Raw genomic sequence first — 18,311 nt, 5'->3', positions numbered from 1 at the left:
AAGACAGACAAAGATAGATATAAATAGATAGGTAGGACTATATACATGTTTTTTTCCTAAGTCAGAAACCAGAAATTTCTAGTTTAGTGTTCCTCAGTTAACATAAAATCATTGTGGCAAAACTCTATCATCCTCCCCATGAATCTTTCTCTTCCTCTTGGCTTAAAACTCCACAAGTACTTACTCACTGTCAAAAAAAAAAAAAAAAAAAAATTAAGAGTCATTCTTTATCAATTGTTATTTACCTACACACCACAATATTAGTTCCCAACCTCTATCACATATTACCCACAAACCAAAGACTTTAAAAATCAATGTTCCTCCCTTTATCCTTTTCTTCTCTCTTATTTTTATCATTTGGTCTGCCAAACAGCATTTGGGACTAAGTCTGAATTCATCCCAAACAGCATTTGGGACTAAGTCTGAATTCATCCCAAACAGCATTTGGGACTAAGTCTGAATTCATCCCAAACAGCATTTGGAACTAAGTCTGATTTCACCCTGTAAGATTTGTAATAAGACAGGCAGAGTCATATGAGGCACAAGGGACAACATGGGTGACAGTCACATGATCAAATATTTGACAGCTGTCATAAAAATGTTTCCACATGCTTAACAGATAGTGTAAATCTTTCCATTTTTAATGTTAGAAAGAAATTTATATATCATAACACAAGGTAACCTAAATGTTCTTTAAATCCAATGTTCAAATAGTAAATCAAAATTCTTCATGAGAACACAGAAGTTGAAAATACTACACAGGAGTTGGCAAGATGCTCAGCAGGTAAAGTATTTGCCAAGCAAGTGTGAGGACCAGAGTTCAATCCCCAGAACCCACAGTGGAAAGAAGACAACTGACTCCCCCAAAGTCTGACCTCCTCACAAGTGATGGGATGTACACACACATATACATACAGACATTTAAAAAACCACAAAGACAAGACTGCACAGTATAAACTGCCTCCCCAGATAGAGTGTGCAGAAGCATAAACCAAACACTCACAGCAGGTAAGCAAGGTTCTACTGTTACAAATCAGAAAAACAAAACAGGAGGCCTACTCATCTCTGTTTTATGTTTTGGAGATCCTTAAAATAGAAACATGAGGGCTAGATCATTCCAAGTCAGCGAGCAGTCAGTTAACAAGCACACTGTTCTCTTCGGCACAGTATTATAAAGAGAGGAGTAATCTTAACTCTTAGTAACAGGAGCTAGTTGTTTTGTTTATCAAGTACTTTTGAGACAGGGTCTCATGAAGCCCAGTCTGTTCGTGACTCACTATGTGGCCCAGGATGACCTTAACCTCTTGATCCTCATACCTCCACCTTCAAAGTGCTAGAATTACAGGTATGCCCCCAGCCCCTGGCCTGTGGTTAGCTTAAAAACAGGAGATAGTAGTAACTTATGTAACAGAGGTCTCCTTTGAGTTTGCTAGAGCCAAAAACACAGGAAAACTGTCATGAGAAAATATTTTAGAGAGATTTCAACTCTATGTCCACTCATTGCTGTGCTAAGTGCTTACCACTTATCCTCCTAAGTCAGTATTGGTGAAAACCCATACAGTAAACAGTGCTGTCTCTTTTTATAAGACAAGAATAAACCACTATTAAGGTCCTTAAGTTATAAGCAATAGAGGCCAAAGTCCAAAGCTAACTAGCCCCAAGGCTCAGGTTCCTGCCTCCATTGTGTCACATTGGCCATGGGTTTCTACAGTGAACATATGCACTATTTTACAAGAATCAATTTCGGTACCTAAATTCTGTAACATGCACAGCTTAATTCTATGATCCGTATCAATGCCAAGTAAGTTATTCTTCTACCCACGCAGTCTGTTCTAGCCAAAACTCCTGTCCCTATTTTAAAGTCTTTCAGTAAGAAATCCAGGAAGCATCTATACCCCAGAGACCAAGGGCTACCTAGCCCTGAGGGAGGCTATAAAACCAATATAGGCCCTGATTTTCAAAGGCACATAGTGCAGGGAACACACCATAAACCTACTATGTAAGTACACAAAAATCATGCTATCTATCAAAAGAAAAACCTAACAGTCGTTAACATAGGAACGCAACAGTCCAGTCAGTTTAGAGCCTTTTATTTAACAACAAACAAACAAAACACTTTATCTTGAAATGCCTTATTTTGGCTTAGAAAGAGATACCCAATCAATCTTCTTTTATTAGATCTCTTCTCGATAATTATCAAACTGTTTTTTTTTTTTTTTTTTTTTTTTTTTTTTTTTTTTTTGAGACAGGGTTTCTCTGTGTCTTTGCACCTTTCCTGGATCTCACTCTGTAGACCAGGCTGGCCTCGAACTCACAGAGATCCACCTGGCTCTGCCTCCCGAGTGCTGGGATTAAAGGCATGCATCACCACTGCCTGGCCTGTGTTCTATTTTGATGGAATTAAAAAAAAACTTTTCAGGACTGGGCTATGGCTCAGAAAGCATTGAAGGCCACAGTTGGGATCCCCACAGGAAAGCCAGACAGGTACTACAGCCATCTGAGCACCCACATGTATGCCTGGTGTCTGCAGACGTCAGAGGAGCGTGTCAGATCTTCTAGCATTGGAATTATATGCAGGTGTAAGCTACTATGTGGATCTAGGAATTGAACCCGGGTCCTCTGGAAGAGCAGCCAGTGCTCTTAACTGCTGAACCATTTCTCTAGCCCTCAAATAAGTGTTTTCAAGAAAAATTGTTGGTAAGATTATGCTAAGACCTTTTCTGTGTGCACTGTTTTGGATATTTATTTTTATTTATGTGTATGTGTCTATGAATGTATATGTGCCTCATGTGTACAGATAGCCATGGAGATCAGAAGAAGGGTACTGGATTTTTGGAGCTGGAATCAGAGGCCACCTGATTTGTGTGCTGGGAACTAAATTCAGGTCCAGCAAGCACTCATAACCCCTGAGTCATCCATCTTTCCAACACTCTGTTTTGTAAAATTTTGTTGCCACTTTATTAGACTCATTTTTGTTATAATACTTTGCATTTTATTTGAACCACTTTAAAGTAAATGCACAAAGGTGAATGTCAAAACCAAATAGAACCTTTTTTTGCATGTGTGATGTGTGGTGTTTATGTGTCTAGCTAATCAGCTTCCCTGAAGGCTCTTGCCTCTTCACAGCAATAGAAAAATAACTAATACAAAATAAATTTTTTAAAAAACTTCTTAAGGGGAAAATAGACTCCAAAGTTGTCCTCTGACCTCTACAAACACATCATGGTCTGCATGCCCTACCACACACACATCATGTGTGCTCTTAAACACACTAATAATACAGATATCAATAAAACATACAAACATAATACTTTAAAAATAACTATAAATTCACTTTTGAAACTCTGAAAATAAATAGAGCCATAATCCTCCATTATCTTATCCAAATTGCATTCTAAGGCCTGCTATGAGATGTCCTAATTAGGCACCCTAAATATTATAAGGTTCACTTCATATTTATGTTGACTACCCCACAGGGCTACAGTAGAAAGGACCATTTGAACCCTTCACAGGTAAGGAAATTGAGGGTTAGTACGTTTGGCCACACACACATAGCTCAGAAATGTCATGACCAGAGCAAAGCCCATTTGTTTCTGGACTATATGACTCATTCTCTGTAGACCAGGCTGGCCTCAAACTCACAGAGATCCACCTGGCTCTGCTTCCCAGTGCTAGGATTAGAGGTGTGCGCCACCACCGCCCATGGACTCATTTTAATGTACACAATGCCTCCCTGACTAGAGCCCTGAGTTCCTCCTGAAGCCATGAGAAACCTCACTTTCATGGACTGTGGGAGCAAACTGCTGTCAGTTACTGTTGACTATAAGGAAGTAGCGTGTCTTGCGTCTATGCTACTGACATCGCACATCTCAATCAACAGATTTGCAGGCAAGAAAGATCTATTTGGAAAACAATCAAAACAATAATCTATAGTTAACTAAAAACAAGGCTTTACCTTATAAGTATTTTAAACTGTTGTATGTTTATCAAATTCAGAATTTATTAGGTTCAATCTACAAAAGGAAGGGGATCTTATTTGATAATCTCCTCAAAAAAAATATCAAACTTGATACAGCCATTTTCCTTTTTTTCTTTCCGTGCTGGAGATAGAAGCAATGGCCTCACACATGGAAAGAAAGTGCTTTACTTTACTGATCTTCAAAAGAAGTTAACAATGCTGCTGCTGCTGTTAAGTTGATCTTTAAAGTCTTGGGACATTACTGAGTGCGAGAGCTTACAGTTGCAAAGAAGCTGGAAAAAAATCGACCAAGCTCACAGGAAGTGAGAGAAGACAGTCTCTCTGTTACATTTTAAAAGTACCACATGGAAATCCTATTGTGCATCTTTACACAAAAGTAAAAGTGGTAAAAAATCTGCATAAAATATTCATACACTATGTAAATTATTTTAAGAGTTAATACTTATTATTTCATTAAAGTAAATTTTGTAGACTTCACAATAAGCAACATTTAAAATGCACATCACAGTTTTTCGAGACAGGGTTTTTCTGAGTAGTCCTGGCTGTCCTGGAACTCAGAACTGTAGACTAGGCTGGCCTCAAAATCAGAGAGTCGCCGGGCGGTGGTGGCGCACGCCTTTAATCCCAGCACTCGGGAGGCAGAGCCAGGCGGATCTCTGTGAGTTCGAGGCCAGCCTGGACTACCAAGTGAGTTCCAGGAAAGGCGCAAAGCTACACAGAGAAACCCTGTCTCGAAAAACCAAAAAAAAAAAAAAAAAAAAAAAAAAATCAGAGAGTCACCTGCCTGTACCTCCCAAGTACTGGCATTAAAGGTGTGTGCCACTACAGCCAGGCTGCATGATATTTTTATTAACAGATTTCTATTATGTCACTACCCACATATCAACTATTATTATTATTTGTCTACCAAACTTCATGGTTTGAAGTCAGAATGCCATTTTAATAGAAGAAAATAATATAAAATTCTGGAGGCAAATCATCATCAATATTGCCATCAAAATTACTATACAAGGGGCTAGAGAGAGATGGCACAGCTGCTAAGAGAAGTTGTTGCTCTTACAGAGGGCCCAGGTTCAGATCCCAACACCTACATGGTGTCTCACAACCATCCACAACTCCAGATCTGATGCCCTCTTATGACCTCAAAGGGCACCAGGCACACACAGTGCACTTACATTACATGCAGGCGAAACAGATATACACATAAAACATAAGATAGGTAGGTAGGTAGGTAGGTAGGTAGGTAGATAGATAGATAGATAGATAGATAGATAGATAGATAGATAGATAGATAATGCTATCCAAGTGCTGGGGATATAAATCAGTGGTAGAACTCTTGCTAGGCTGGTGTAAGACCCTAGGTTCAATCCCTAGCACCATTTAAAAAAAAAAATTGAAATTGTTTTATAATTAAAATACTTACATCTTTAAAATAACGCTGCAATAAAGAAAGCCTCACATCATGAACTGCTGCACATGTGTCCCAGGGGTAAATCTGTTCCTCCTCAGTGATTGGTAACTTTTTTGGCTCAGCATTGTCCCGGCACTGCCCTAAAACTAAGTAACAATAGAGACAAAAGTTCATTAAATAACACAAAGAACTAAATAACAACCCAGATTATTCACCACAACAACCAACAGTAAATTCAAAATTTTTCAAACATTTTTAAATATCAAAAATTAAAATTCTATTTAAGTATCAAGCATTAATGTTTAAATCTCTTATTAAAATATTCTGAAGACCTTAATTTAAAAAAAAAAAAAAAGAGTCATTGCCAAGCCTGGTGGCACACACCTTTAATCCAGCACTCAGGAGGCAGAGGCAGGCGGATCTCTGTGAGTTTGAGGCCAGCCTGGTCTAAACAGTGAATGAGTTCCAGGATAGCCAGGACTATGTAAAGAGACTCTGTCTCAACAAAACAAAACAAAAAGATAGTGTTTTAGTTGTCAAGTTTATAAATAAGGGCTCAAATATGATAGCATTTATTTAAAATAATATTTAGGTGTGGTGGCACATTCCTTTAATCTCAGCACTTGAGAGGTAGAGGCAGCAGAATCTCTGTGAGTTCAAGGTTGGGCTACAAAGTGAGACCCTGTCACAATAATAAAAATGAAATATGAGTGTGAATGCATGGTCTGTCACTTTCAAAAACAAAACTAGAAACAGTGACTTTCCCACATCAACCTACCTCATTTTTAAACATGCTATTAAAAGGAAGCAGAGCTGCTTGGAGAAAGCAATGACCCAAGGTTGGAAAAAAGCATGAGGTAAGCCTGAATTACATGTGACAAAGAGACATGTGCCATCACTGAGGCGATAACCTATAAGGACCTAGGGAAGTTTGGACAGGCCAAATTAAAGAAATTTAGCATCAGAGAGAATGATGCCAGTATCAGATGTTACACTCACAACTCAGTCAAGAAACACCCAGTAAAAGATAAAAGCCCAATGAGGTAAAGTCTCAACGTGTCACCTTCTGGTTACCTGCCACCTAGTGACAGGCATCACCAAGGATGGAGCGCCCCTAAAGCAATGCCATCAGAAAGAATATGCTGTGTAATGCCCTTCTCCAAAATGTTTACTCTGAACCTCACAGTAAGAAAACAATCACACAAATCCACATGTTCCGCCTATGAAACAGCTGATCTGGAGAAAGGCTCTGAGAGACTGTTTTAAATTAATGGAGACACAAATGACCACTAAAGAGAAGAAATACATGTTATACAAGATACTATTGGTTCCTACCACAAAGAAATGATGGTTAAGTGAGGTGAAAGGTATATCAGTTAGCTGTACATACTCACTCTATAATATATGCATGTATCAAAACATCACAACTATAGTCACATAAACAAAAAGCAAAAAATTCAGATAATTGGGAGAATTTGAATATAGACATAATATATAATATTAATTTTAAATTTACTGAGTATGATAGTAGTTCTGTTATTACATAAGAGAATGTCCCTGATTTTCTTCTGGAAAAGGATGTTTACGCTCACATGTCTATGTATGCATGTGCTTTCTGGGGGTACAAAGTATCAACTGTGGCAATATGGAAACAACTAGTAGCAGGTAAAAGTTATTCAATTTTCTATAGACAAAAAACACTGAGAAAAAATTTGAGAAGACAGACATAAATATGACAGAAGGAGGGAAAAACTAATGCCACAATTTTAAGTATAAAACATCAAAAACCAAAAGGACTACAAACACAGACGAGAATATCACACAGTACACACACTTTCCAAAACACTACAGCACCACAGTTTGTGTGTGTTTGTTTTTAATGTGTCATTGAAATAAGAATGGCATTTTTTAAAATGCATTTGCATGGGAAAGCTGCTTCTGAGGATGGGAATCTAGGGTCTATCAGGGTGCAGCTGAGTTTTGGAAAGACTTAAAGTCACTGTGGAAATAAAGCAAAGAATCAAGGGGATTCTCACAGCTGAAACAGCACAATGTACAATCCTCTTAACACACTCCCAAATTCACTTGCTAGAATTTTGACGAAGGCTTAGGAATACTAACCTCACATGGTATTTTTGAAAATGTTTCTTCTGTATTTTTTGGACAAGTTTCAGATGGCTTGGTATTAATTCTTTTAATATTCAACAGAATTCACTACCCTGTACTTTGTTGACAGGGTTTTGATCTTGCTGCCTCCACATCTCCTGAGTGCTGAGATTACAGGGATGCACCATCACCTCCTGTTTATAAATTCAACTCAGAGTTCTGTGCATGTAAGCATGTATTCTGCCAATCAAGCTGCACCCTGAGTTTAAGCCTTTCGTCTTCAATCTACTTGTATCTTTAAGTCTAAAGTGAATTTCTTTTAAAAAAATAATTTATTTTTACATTATGTACATTGGTGTTTTGCCTGCATATATGTCTGGGTAAGAGTGTAGGATCCCCTGGAACTAAAGTTACAGACAGTTGTGAGCCGCCATGTGGTTGCTGGGAATTGAACTCAGGACCTCTGGAAGAGCAGCCAGTGCTCTTAACCACTGAGCCATCTCCCCAACCCTAAAGTGAATTTCTTATCCATAGCATACAGTATGGTCACATTTTAAATCTGTCAATCTCCACTTTCTAACTAGAAAATTAAATTCATTGTATTTCAAGTGATTACTGACAAAGAACTTGATGCTGCAATTATGCTGTTTGTTTTCTGTTTGTTTCTTCATTCATTCATTACTGCTCTCTTCCACAATTAATTTCTAGTGTGGGATTTTGAGTCCTTTCCCATTTCTTTTAATATGGATTTGTTATTATTATTTTGCTGAGGAGGTTGTTTTTGTGGTTACCTGAGCGATAGAAATAACATCTTCACTTTGCAATAGTGAATTTTGAATTAATATCTACTTAGTTTCGATAACATATAAACCTCTTTCCCATTCCATCCTCCACCTTTGCCTCTATGTTTGTGTAAATGCCTACACTTTTTATGTGAGAAAACACTAACACTTGGTTTAAAATACAGATATACAGTTCTTTTCAGACTCATTTCTTCACATATCCTATTGCAGAAGGACTAAACCAATCAAGAACTGTCTAAGAACTATTACTACTTCAAAATACCTCAGAATGGGAAAGGAAGGACAACGTTCAGACAAATTCTTCCAATTTTTAAAATATTTTAAAAGACAGATTGGCAAACAGCCATCTGCATGCTGTGTCAAGAACTACTTCTGCATGCTATCTTAAGAACCCAAAAAACCAAAGCACAACTGGCAAGACATGCCGTATGTAATTGGAATATCTAAACAAACAATGATTGACTTCAGAGGTTCACAGATTTTAGAAAAGTTAAATTAACAAAACAACTGAACTGTAATATTAGCTTTCATTTAATACACACAGTTGTCTGTTATAGACGCCATTATCTAAAATGTTTCTGTCAAAAGTTTCTTTGAATTCACCTGATGATGCTTGTAACAGTACAACCAGTCCTGTAGGTCTGTCTTCAGAGGAAGGACCACTCTGTCCACAAATAACACAGTCATACACAGCCTCAGAAACTTGCGGTTCTGCTGTGGTAATTTCCATAGGAATATCATTCTCAGGAGAATCTGGAAGGGAAAGCTTTAGTTCTTAGAAGAAAAGTCCCTTTTCAATAAACCCTCCCCCCAAAGATCTACTTCAAATACTTTTAAAGTTAAATACTAACAAAGTTGTATCATAATACAACTACTTATTCAAGTAAAATGTTAGCTCTAAGAAAGACCAAAACTGTGAAGTTGATTAAAAAAAAAATGTTGAGCAATATATGACTCAATATTTTGATGTTGTACAAATTATGGATAGAAATTGATACTAAAAAAAAATGGAAACAAAAACATCTATGTAAGGGGCTGGAGAGATGGCTCAGCAATTAAGAGCACGGGCTGTCCTTCCAGAGGTCCTGAGTTCCCAGCAACCACACGGTGGCTCACAACCATCTGTAATGGGGTCTGATGCCCTCTTCTGCCACGAAAGCATACACGCAGATAGAGCATTCATATACATACATTAAAAGTCTTCTTAAAAATCTGTGTAAGAAAAAATTTTAATTACATTTTAAGGGACAAATAGATCATTTGTTTTAATTTACTTTGAGGTTCTGAAGAGAAGAAATTTACAAGATAGCAATTCTTTAAAAATTGGTAGTAGTATATACTAGGGGATAATAGAGGAAAATTTGCTTCCTAATTCTCTATTTCAGTAATATCTCTCAAGTAATAGTCATCAATGTTTATATATGGAAATCATTGTATATTCTTATATATTAATAAACGGTAGAGAAAATAACAGTGATCTGTTAATATATCATTAACAACAAAAAAATAAAGACATACCAGCTGACACAAAAGGATAAGTATTAGGTATTTTTTCATATGTACAGAAAACAATAAACTTAGAAGATAATATTCTAAAAGTAGAGGAAGTGTAATAGGAAAAGGAAAGGGGGAAAGGAAAGCATAAATATATTTTTAAAAGACTATTCATAGATCTACTATCATATAGGAAAATGGTATTTCTTCTCATTATAAAAATCCTAAAGCCAATATGAACTGAATTAAAAGGTAAGCATGATTTTTAAAAATACTAATGTGATGGCACAAAGAGACACCCAAAAGTGTTTTAAAAAATCATTATAAGGATCTTAGGCTAACTTCAGAGAAGAGCATCAAAGTAAATAATCAAATACTTACTGACAGATCTGATACACGTGAGGGACAGATTGATGGAGGCTCCTTCTCACCACTGCCTTTGTTTAACCACAAAATGGCTATGATAGAGATCTGAGCCGAGGCAGGTGAGATGGCTCAATGGGTAAGAAGCCTGACAACCCAAGTTCCATCCCCAGAAGCCCCATGGTAGAAGTAGAGACCTGACTCCACACAGTTGTCCTCTGACCTCCACATGAACTGTGACAGTGGCTCATCTGTACCCATGTGCACACACCATAATTAAACAGTTACTCTAATCACTCCATTACTCTACTATTTAAATAAAGACTGTATATTATCTGTACTATTTAAAGCTGCTGAAAGTTTAAACCAAATTATCTCTATAAATAATAACTAATTGTGAGAGGTTCAAACTGAACTTTTGACTTACCAACATCCATTGCAGTTTCCATAAAACTTTTCTGTCGTGAGGCAAACTCTGCAAGCAATTTCTGCTGCCTTTCTCTAGCCTTCTGTCGCCTAAGAGAAATGGAATTTGAAGTACATGGTGTGTTCAACACTGATCTACAGCCTGTCAGGAGTATACGGCGAACAAATGGCCACACAATCAAGAACAACCTGTTTCGTATATTACATATTAAATATCATGTAAGATTTGAATGTCCCTAAAATAATTCTATTCCTTCCAAAAGACTTCAAACCCACTGTTTGCATAAGTTTAAAAAAAAAAAAAAGGCAGTATCTAGAGTATGAAACAATGAATGAAGTTGATGGAAAATCCTAAACATTCTACCAGGGAACTCTGACAGCTAACAAACACTTTCAGCAAAGTTGCTGGATACAAGATTAACTCAAAAAAAAAAAAAAAAATCAGTAGCCCTCCTATATAAATGACAAACAGACTGAGAAAGAAATCAGGGAAACAACACCTCTCACAATAGCCTCAAATAATATAAAATATCTTGGGATAACTCTAGCCAAGTAAGTGAAGTTCTTGTCTGACAAGAACTTCAAGCCTTTGAAGAAAGAAATTGAAGAAGATATCAGAAGATGGAAAGATCTCCCATGCTCATGGATCAGTAGGATTAACATAGTAAAAATGGTCATCCTACCAAAAGCAATCTACAGAGTCAACGTAATTCCCATCAAAATTCCAACACAATTCTTTACAGACCTTGAAAGGACAATTCTCAACTTTATATGGAAAAACAAAACACTCAGAATAGCTAAAACAATCTTGAACAATAAAAAAACTGCAGGATATCCCACCATCCCTTGTAGTACATCAAGTTGTACTACAGAGTTACAGTAATACGAATTGCATGGTACTGGCATAAAAACAGACATGGAAAAAAGACAGCATGATGCTGATCAAATTGGACATCTGCATGTAGAAGAATGTGAAAAAATCTATATTTATCACCCTGCATAAAACTCAAGTCCAAGTGGACCAAAGACCTTAAAAGAAAACCAAATATACTGAACCTGATAGAAAAGGAAGTGGGGGAACAGTCTTGACTGCATTGGCACAGGAGACAACTTGCTGAGCAGAGCACCAATAGCGAAAGCACTAAAATCAACAATTAATAAATGGGACCTTAAGAAATGAAATTGAAAAGTTTCTGTAAGGCAAAGGACATCACCAATTGAACAAAACGGCAGCATACTAAAAGGAAACAGATTTTTACCAACTCCACATCTGATAGACGACTAATTTCCAAAACATATAAAGAACTCAAGAAACTAAGTATCCAAAAAACAAGTAACCCAATTAAAGAGAGTAGTACAGATCTAAAATAGAATTTTCATTATAGGAAACTCAAATGGATGAGACACACATAAAGAAATGTTCAACATTCTTAGCCATCAGGGAAATGCAAATCAAAACAACTCTGAGATTCCATCTTACACCTGTCAGAATGGCTAAGATCAATCACACAAGTGACAGCTCATGCTGAAGAGGATGTGGAACAAAGGAAACACTCCATTGATGGTGGGAGTGCAAACTTGTACAGCCACTATGGAAATCAAAAATGCAGTCCCTCAGAAAGTTGGGAATCGATCTACCTCAAGACTCAGCTATACCACTTTTGGGCATATACCCAAAAGACAGGCTGGGCAGTGATGGTGCACGCCTTTAATCCCAGCACTCGGGGTAGAGCCAGGCAGATCTCTGTGAGTTCAAGGCCAGCCTGGTCTACAGATCGAGATCCAGGATAGGCACCAAAACAACACAGAGAAACCCTGTCTCGAAAAACGGAAAAAAAAAAAAAAAAAAAAAAAAAAAAAGGCAAAGGACACTCCATCCTACCACAAGGACACTTGTTTAACCATGTTCACAGCAGTTGTATTCATAATAACAAGAAACTGCAAACAACTTAGATGTTCCTCAACCAAAGAACAGATAAGGAAAATACGGTACATTTACACAATGGAGTATTACTCAGCTATTAAAAAAAAAAATGACATCACAAAATTTACAGGCAAATGGATAGAACTAGAAAAAAAAAAATCACCCTGAGTAAAGTAATTCAGAACCAGAAAGATAAATATGGTATGGACTCTCTTATAAGTGGATATTAGCCTAATTAAATAATAACCAAGCTATAATCCATAGAACTAGAGAGGTTATGTAAAGAGAAGTCTAGGAAGAGACACAGGAAACTCCCTGGGATAGAGAAATAGAATAGACTTTATGAGTGCACTGGGGATGGGAGCAGGGAGTGGAGAGCAGGTGGTGGGGGAGATTGGGTAGAGGGAGGAAGTTTGGGGAGAAATGCTGGAATTGGATAGTGCGGAAACAGTGCAGAGGAAACTTCCTTGAATCTATGAAGGTGATCCTAATGACTCCTAGTAATGGGGGATTCAGAGTCTCCACTGGCCATCTCAAGGTTTCCAGTGGTGCAACTAGGGTGCATTCAATTGAGTTGTTGGCCAAAAGGGTCCCATGAAAATCCCCAAACAACTCAGGCTATTGCTAAGATTACTTTGTGCAAAGTAAAAGATTATGAGTCCTGAAGTTAGCAAAGAACAGAAACAGCCTAAATCCAAGAATAATTATTTCTGGTTGCAAGCAATAAAAAATAAAAAGTAGGACTGTACATATGAATACAAAATAAAAGTGAACTTATAACGACATGGGCTTCCCCTGATTGTATTATAGAAACAATACTACTACCATAAAATTGTACTTCTACTAAGGAAGGTTAAAATAATAATTTTATCAAGGAGAATGAGGAAGAAAAAAGTTAAAATCGTAAGTTGTTTATTGGGCAAGACAGACAATTGTTTAAGTTTGTGTGAGCATAAACAGAAACTGATTAAAATTTGTGATACAAAGCTCACAGTAATACAATATACTGCACACTTCCTTCTAATATCAATTTACCGTTAAGCACTATGAAGTCAAATATTATGGTAAACTGAGACCATGCACAGTCATTTCCATGGAAATCTAAAAGCAGTTTTCTGTTGATCTGAAATGAAGCAAAGATATAATATATGGCCCTCAAAAGATGAACTGCTCATAGCAGTTTTGAGATCCCTCAACCACACCCCTGTCCAATCAGTAGAGGTAATCAAGAGCACTTACAGAGAAAGGACTACGGCACTGGAAAAGTTACACAGTTTTGCCAATGTTTAAAAGATCTCTGTTTACTGTGTAGATAATTTAAGAGCTACATAAGAAAATTTGCTTTGTTGTTTTTTTTTTTTTTGCTTTGTTGTTTTTTTATCTACATCTCTTTTGCATTGTTTTTTGAGTCAAATATTTAATTTGAACCAAATATTTATTTTTGAGCCAAAAATTTAACCCAAATATTATCTGGGTTAATCATTTATCTTATTCATCAAACTTAATTCTCAATAACATTGATCATTTCAAAAAAATAAATCTACCCACCCACTGAACATGAAGGGAGACTCCGTATTTTTCACTGAAGAATAAAATATATAAAAGTCCAGAATGACTCTAACAGCATCAGCTTAAAACTGTAAGTAAAAGAATGAACTCAAGGCTAGAGAGATGGCTGAACGGTTAAGAGCCCTGGCTGCTCTTCCAGAGGACCCAGGTTCAATTTCCAGCACCCACATGGGAGCTCACAACTGTCTGTAACTCCAGTTCCAGAGGATCAGACAACCCTCACAGAGACACACATGTATGCAAAACACCAACGCACATTTAAAAAAAAAAAAACTCATAGTTTTGAATATATAAGGACAAGCAAAAAAAAAAAGTCTTCTCTTTCTTCAGCCCCTAACGCAAAAAAAGACTCACACATAAATTTTTCCAGTTCTATTCACTAAGAGGACCTGAAAATAACTATATTTCATTAGAAAAAGTACAAGGATTATAGTTTCTAAATCCCATTCTCTAGTAAAAGTAACAGAACTCCATGAGAAATGGCTAGCTTCCCATGTGCAAGATGAGCCTGGAAGATCTCTCTGCCTACAAAGAGGAGTATGTTCAATGAGTGATAAGAACCGCTCAAAGGGGATAAAGATCTTAGCATTAAGGAACTCTTAGTGGCTAAACTTGGAACATCTAATCATCAGAATGAATATAAACTCATAAACTAAAACAAGACCTTCATGAGTCCATGACTACTGAAAATAAATGAATAGTGCCTTCAAAGGTGATAAACAGGAAATTACAGAACCTCAAAGTATCACTCTACTACAAATGATGTACTAATCACAAAAAGGAGTAAGGTAAACAGACAGTGCAGAAGTCTGGCAGGCAACCCTGTAGCCAACAGTCAATTGCAAACACCACTAACAAAACCAATGGAAACCAAGCGACCTGGTGGAAGCAGCAACACCTCACCAATCTTCCTGCCAGGTGACAGACAAGCCCATGATGAGGCACAGTCCACAATGATACCACTGTCCTAACCCTTCAGAGGTTCTAAGGTCAGGAAAATAATGGAAAGATGGAGAAACTGTTCCACTTTGAAAGAGACCAAAAAGATACAACTAAATTCAATGAACAAATTGCAGACTGGATGTTTCTTTGATGAGAAACTTAAAACTGTTTAAACATGAGATCATACTAAATACAAGGTTAACTCCTTAATCTTGTAGTTCTTTCTGCTGTGATTATATAAGAAAAGGCTTTTACCTCTAGGAACTACACACTAAAGAACCTTCAGCAAGTTCCTGGTACTGTCCTTAAACCATTTCTTTACATTTAAGATTACTTTAAAATAAAAGCTCATAACAATTTCAGTGTATCCTCAAAGAAGAAAATGTTGTCACTAAGGGATATAAATAAAATTATTGTGTGGATGCTCAAAGCACTCTAAGAGTAATGCATAAATGTTCTGATAGACAGTAACTTTGGTCAATCTATGTGTGGTCTCTCTTATCACTACTAGGTAAGCTCTCAAGTTTCCGGATGCTTCTTTCATTAATGCCACTCTACATCTCACTTCCAAGCATATACACCTAGAGTATGTGTGCCAATAAAATAATAGTCCAAATAACAAATCTGTATCTCAAACATAAGAGCATCTCTGGTATAACTAAAATCAAAATGCATTTCTCAGATGCAGTTGAGATGGCCCAGTAACTAAGAGCATTTGTTGCTCCTGCAGAGGATCTGGGTTTGGTTCCCAACCACCATGTGGCAGCTCACAACCATCTGTAACTCCCGTTTCAGGGGATCCAACACGCTCTTCTGGCCTCCACAGGTAGCAGGCACACACAGGTACAACAGTCATACATACACCCATGCACATAAAATAATTGAATCTTGTTTTAATATGTTTATCAGCTTTCTGTGAACCAGCTTTAAAACAATCTGTATTATTGCTTTCTAAATTAGGCACACATGTCAATAGGGGCCATTAACAAATGACAGGTTCTGGTAGATTCAGTACATTTCAGAATTATCCTAGAGGCTGAGGACCCTGAAGTAGCAATTATTAAAACTGTCTAAGACCTCCATTTGTACCTTGTTTTCTTTCTATGGAATCAGTCTGTTATGGAAATGAAGTCAGGTTTTTTACAGGTGAGAATGGCCCAATATTAAGTTTATAAACTGTCTTGGTCATGAAACTTAATCCAAAACAGAAGAGACAAGAAACACAGCAGGATTCAAACTTATCTCAATCCCTTAACTGTTTGCTGTAGAATTAGTTCCAAATGTTCATCAATAACATCACTGATGAAAGGAATCTCCTTTGTTTTTCTTTTTTTTTCCCTGTGTATGTGTGTGTTGTATGTGGTATATAGTAATCTTTTTTAATTTTTATTTTCACATTTTTGTAGTGTTGGGGCTTAAGCTCAACACCTCCTGGATGTTAGGCATGAGCCCTACCACTGAGCCATATCCCCAGTTCCTACAGCATTATTAATTAAAACGACTTTTGTAGAAATAATATCTAAACTATGTCTTCTAGTATCATATCTATTATTAGCAATAATTACAAAATACTCCTAAGCAAATAAACGATTGATTCACTGCATGTTTGCCTTTTTAAAAAAGAACAGCCTATTATATAATCAGGAGGACAGGCCTCCAATTTAAAGAGATTAGCAGAAATAAGTCTCATCTCATTTTCAATTTTCCCCTTTAAATGCCCTTTAAATTACACATTAGTTCTTTATAATTGCTATTCGTAAAGTACAGTACCATGAGAAAGAAATAGAAATGCTTCTAATTATTAATCTACTTTATCCCTTTGTGGGTCTTTTGTGGTTTGTTTTTGGTTTTGTTTTTGGTGTGCACACATGCATGCAGGTGTGGGTGGTAGCAATGGGGACTTGCTTTATCATTTCCACCTTGTTTGCTTGACACAGGGTCACTCACTGAACCAGAAGTTCGCTGTTTCAGCTAGACACCCTGGGCAGTGAGCTCCAAGGGGGCCACAGGCAGGCACAGCCATGCCCAGCTTTCTCTGCAGGTGCTGGGCACTCAGCTCTCGTGCTTGCATAGTAAGTGCACTTACCCAGCTGCCACCTCCCCAGCCCCTATGTACATTCTTTTTTTTTTTTTTTTAATTTTTATTTTGCAATACAATTCAGTTCTACATATCAGCCACAGATTCCCTTGTTCTCACCCTCCCGCCCCCCTCACCTTCCCCCCAGCCCGCCCCCCATTCCAATCTCCTCCAGGGCAAAGCCTTCCCCACAGACTGAGATCAACCTGGTGGACTCAGTCCAGGTAGGTCCAGTCCCCTCCTCCCATGCCGAGCCAAGGGACCCTGCATAGGCCCCAGGTTTCAAACAGCCAACTCATGCAATGAGCACAGGACCCGTTCCCACTGCCTGGATGCCTCCCAAACAGATCAGGCCAATCAACTGTCTCACCCACTCAGAGGGCCTGATCCAGTTGGTGACCCCTCAGCCATTGGTTCATATTTCATGTGTTTCCGTTTGTTTGGCTATTTGTCTCTGTGCTTTATCCGACCTTGGTCTCAACAATTCTCTCTCATATAAACCCTCCTCATTCTCGCTAATTGGACTCCCAGAGATCCACCTGGGGCCTAGTCATGGATCTCTGCATCCAGATCCATCAGTAGTTGGATGAGGTTTCTAGCACGACAATTAGGGTATTTGGCCATCCCATCACCAGAGTAGGTCAGTTCGGACTGTCTCTCGACCATTGCCAGCAGTCTGTTGTGGGGGTATCTTTGTGGATTTCTGTGGGCCTCTCTAGCACTTTGTTTCTTCCTATTCTCATGTGGTCTTCATTTACCATGGTCTCCTATTCCTTGTTCTCCCTCTCTGTTTTTGATCCAGCTGGGATCTCCCACTCACCCAAGCTCTCTTTCCCTCGACCCTCGCCCTTCACTACCCCCACTCATGTCCAGGCTGTTCATGTAGATCTCATTCCATTTCTCTGTCGTTGGGCGATCCCTGTGTCTTTCTTGGGGTCCTGTTTTCCAGGTAGCCTGCCTGGTGATGTGAGTAGCAGTCCAGTCATCCTTGTTCCACATCTAGTATCCTGTTATGAGTGAGTACATACCATGTTTGTCTTTCTGAGTCTGGGATACCTCACTCAGGATGATTTTTTCTAGATCCATCCATTTGTCTGCAAACCTCATGATGTCATTGTTTTTCTCTGCTGAGTAGTATTCCATTGTGTATATGTACCACATTTTGTTTATCCATTCTTCAGTTGAAGGGCATCTAGGTTGTTTCCATGTTCTGGCTA

At 37.8% G+C, this 18,311-nt stretch overlaps 1 protein-coding gene across 4 annotated transcripts in view; it reads right to left on the bottom strand.

The window, feature by feature from the left end:
* Positions 1 to 18,311, bottom strand: part of Ubr3 (ubiquitin protein ligase E3 component n-recognin 3) — a 159,124-nt gene that overhangs the window by 44,610 nt on the left and 96,203 nt on the right. For all 4 annotated transcript variants that reach the window (XM_059260641.1, XM_059260643.1, XM_059260642.1 and 1 more), the window contains 3 exons: positions 10,584 to 10,672; positions 8,903 to 9,052; positions 5,403 to 5,536 (listed from right to left, as the gene is read on the bottom strand). In XM_059260641.1, the coding sequence (XP_059116624.1) occupies positions 5,403 to 5,536; positions 8,903 to 9,052; positions 10,584 to 10,672 (373 nt within the window). The remainder of the gene's footprint in view (positions 1 to 5,402; positions 5,537 to 8,902; positions 9,053 to 10,583; positions 10,673 to 18,311) is intronic.

Source organism: Peromyscus eremicus, chromosome 4 (genome assembly GCF_949786415.1).
Source record: "Peromyscus eremicus chromosome 4, PerEre_H2_v1, whole genome shotgun sequence".
Classification (NCBI taxonomy): domain Eukaryota; kingdom Metazoa; phylum Chordata; class Mammalia; order Rodentia; family Cricetidae; genus Peromyscus; species Peromyscus eremicus.
Note: the sequence above shows the minus strand (reverse complement) of the source record. Positions and strands in the feature narration are given on the sequence as shown.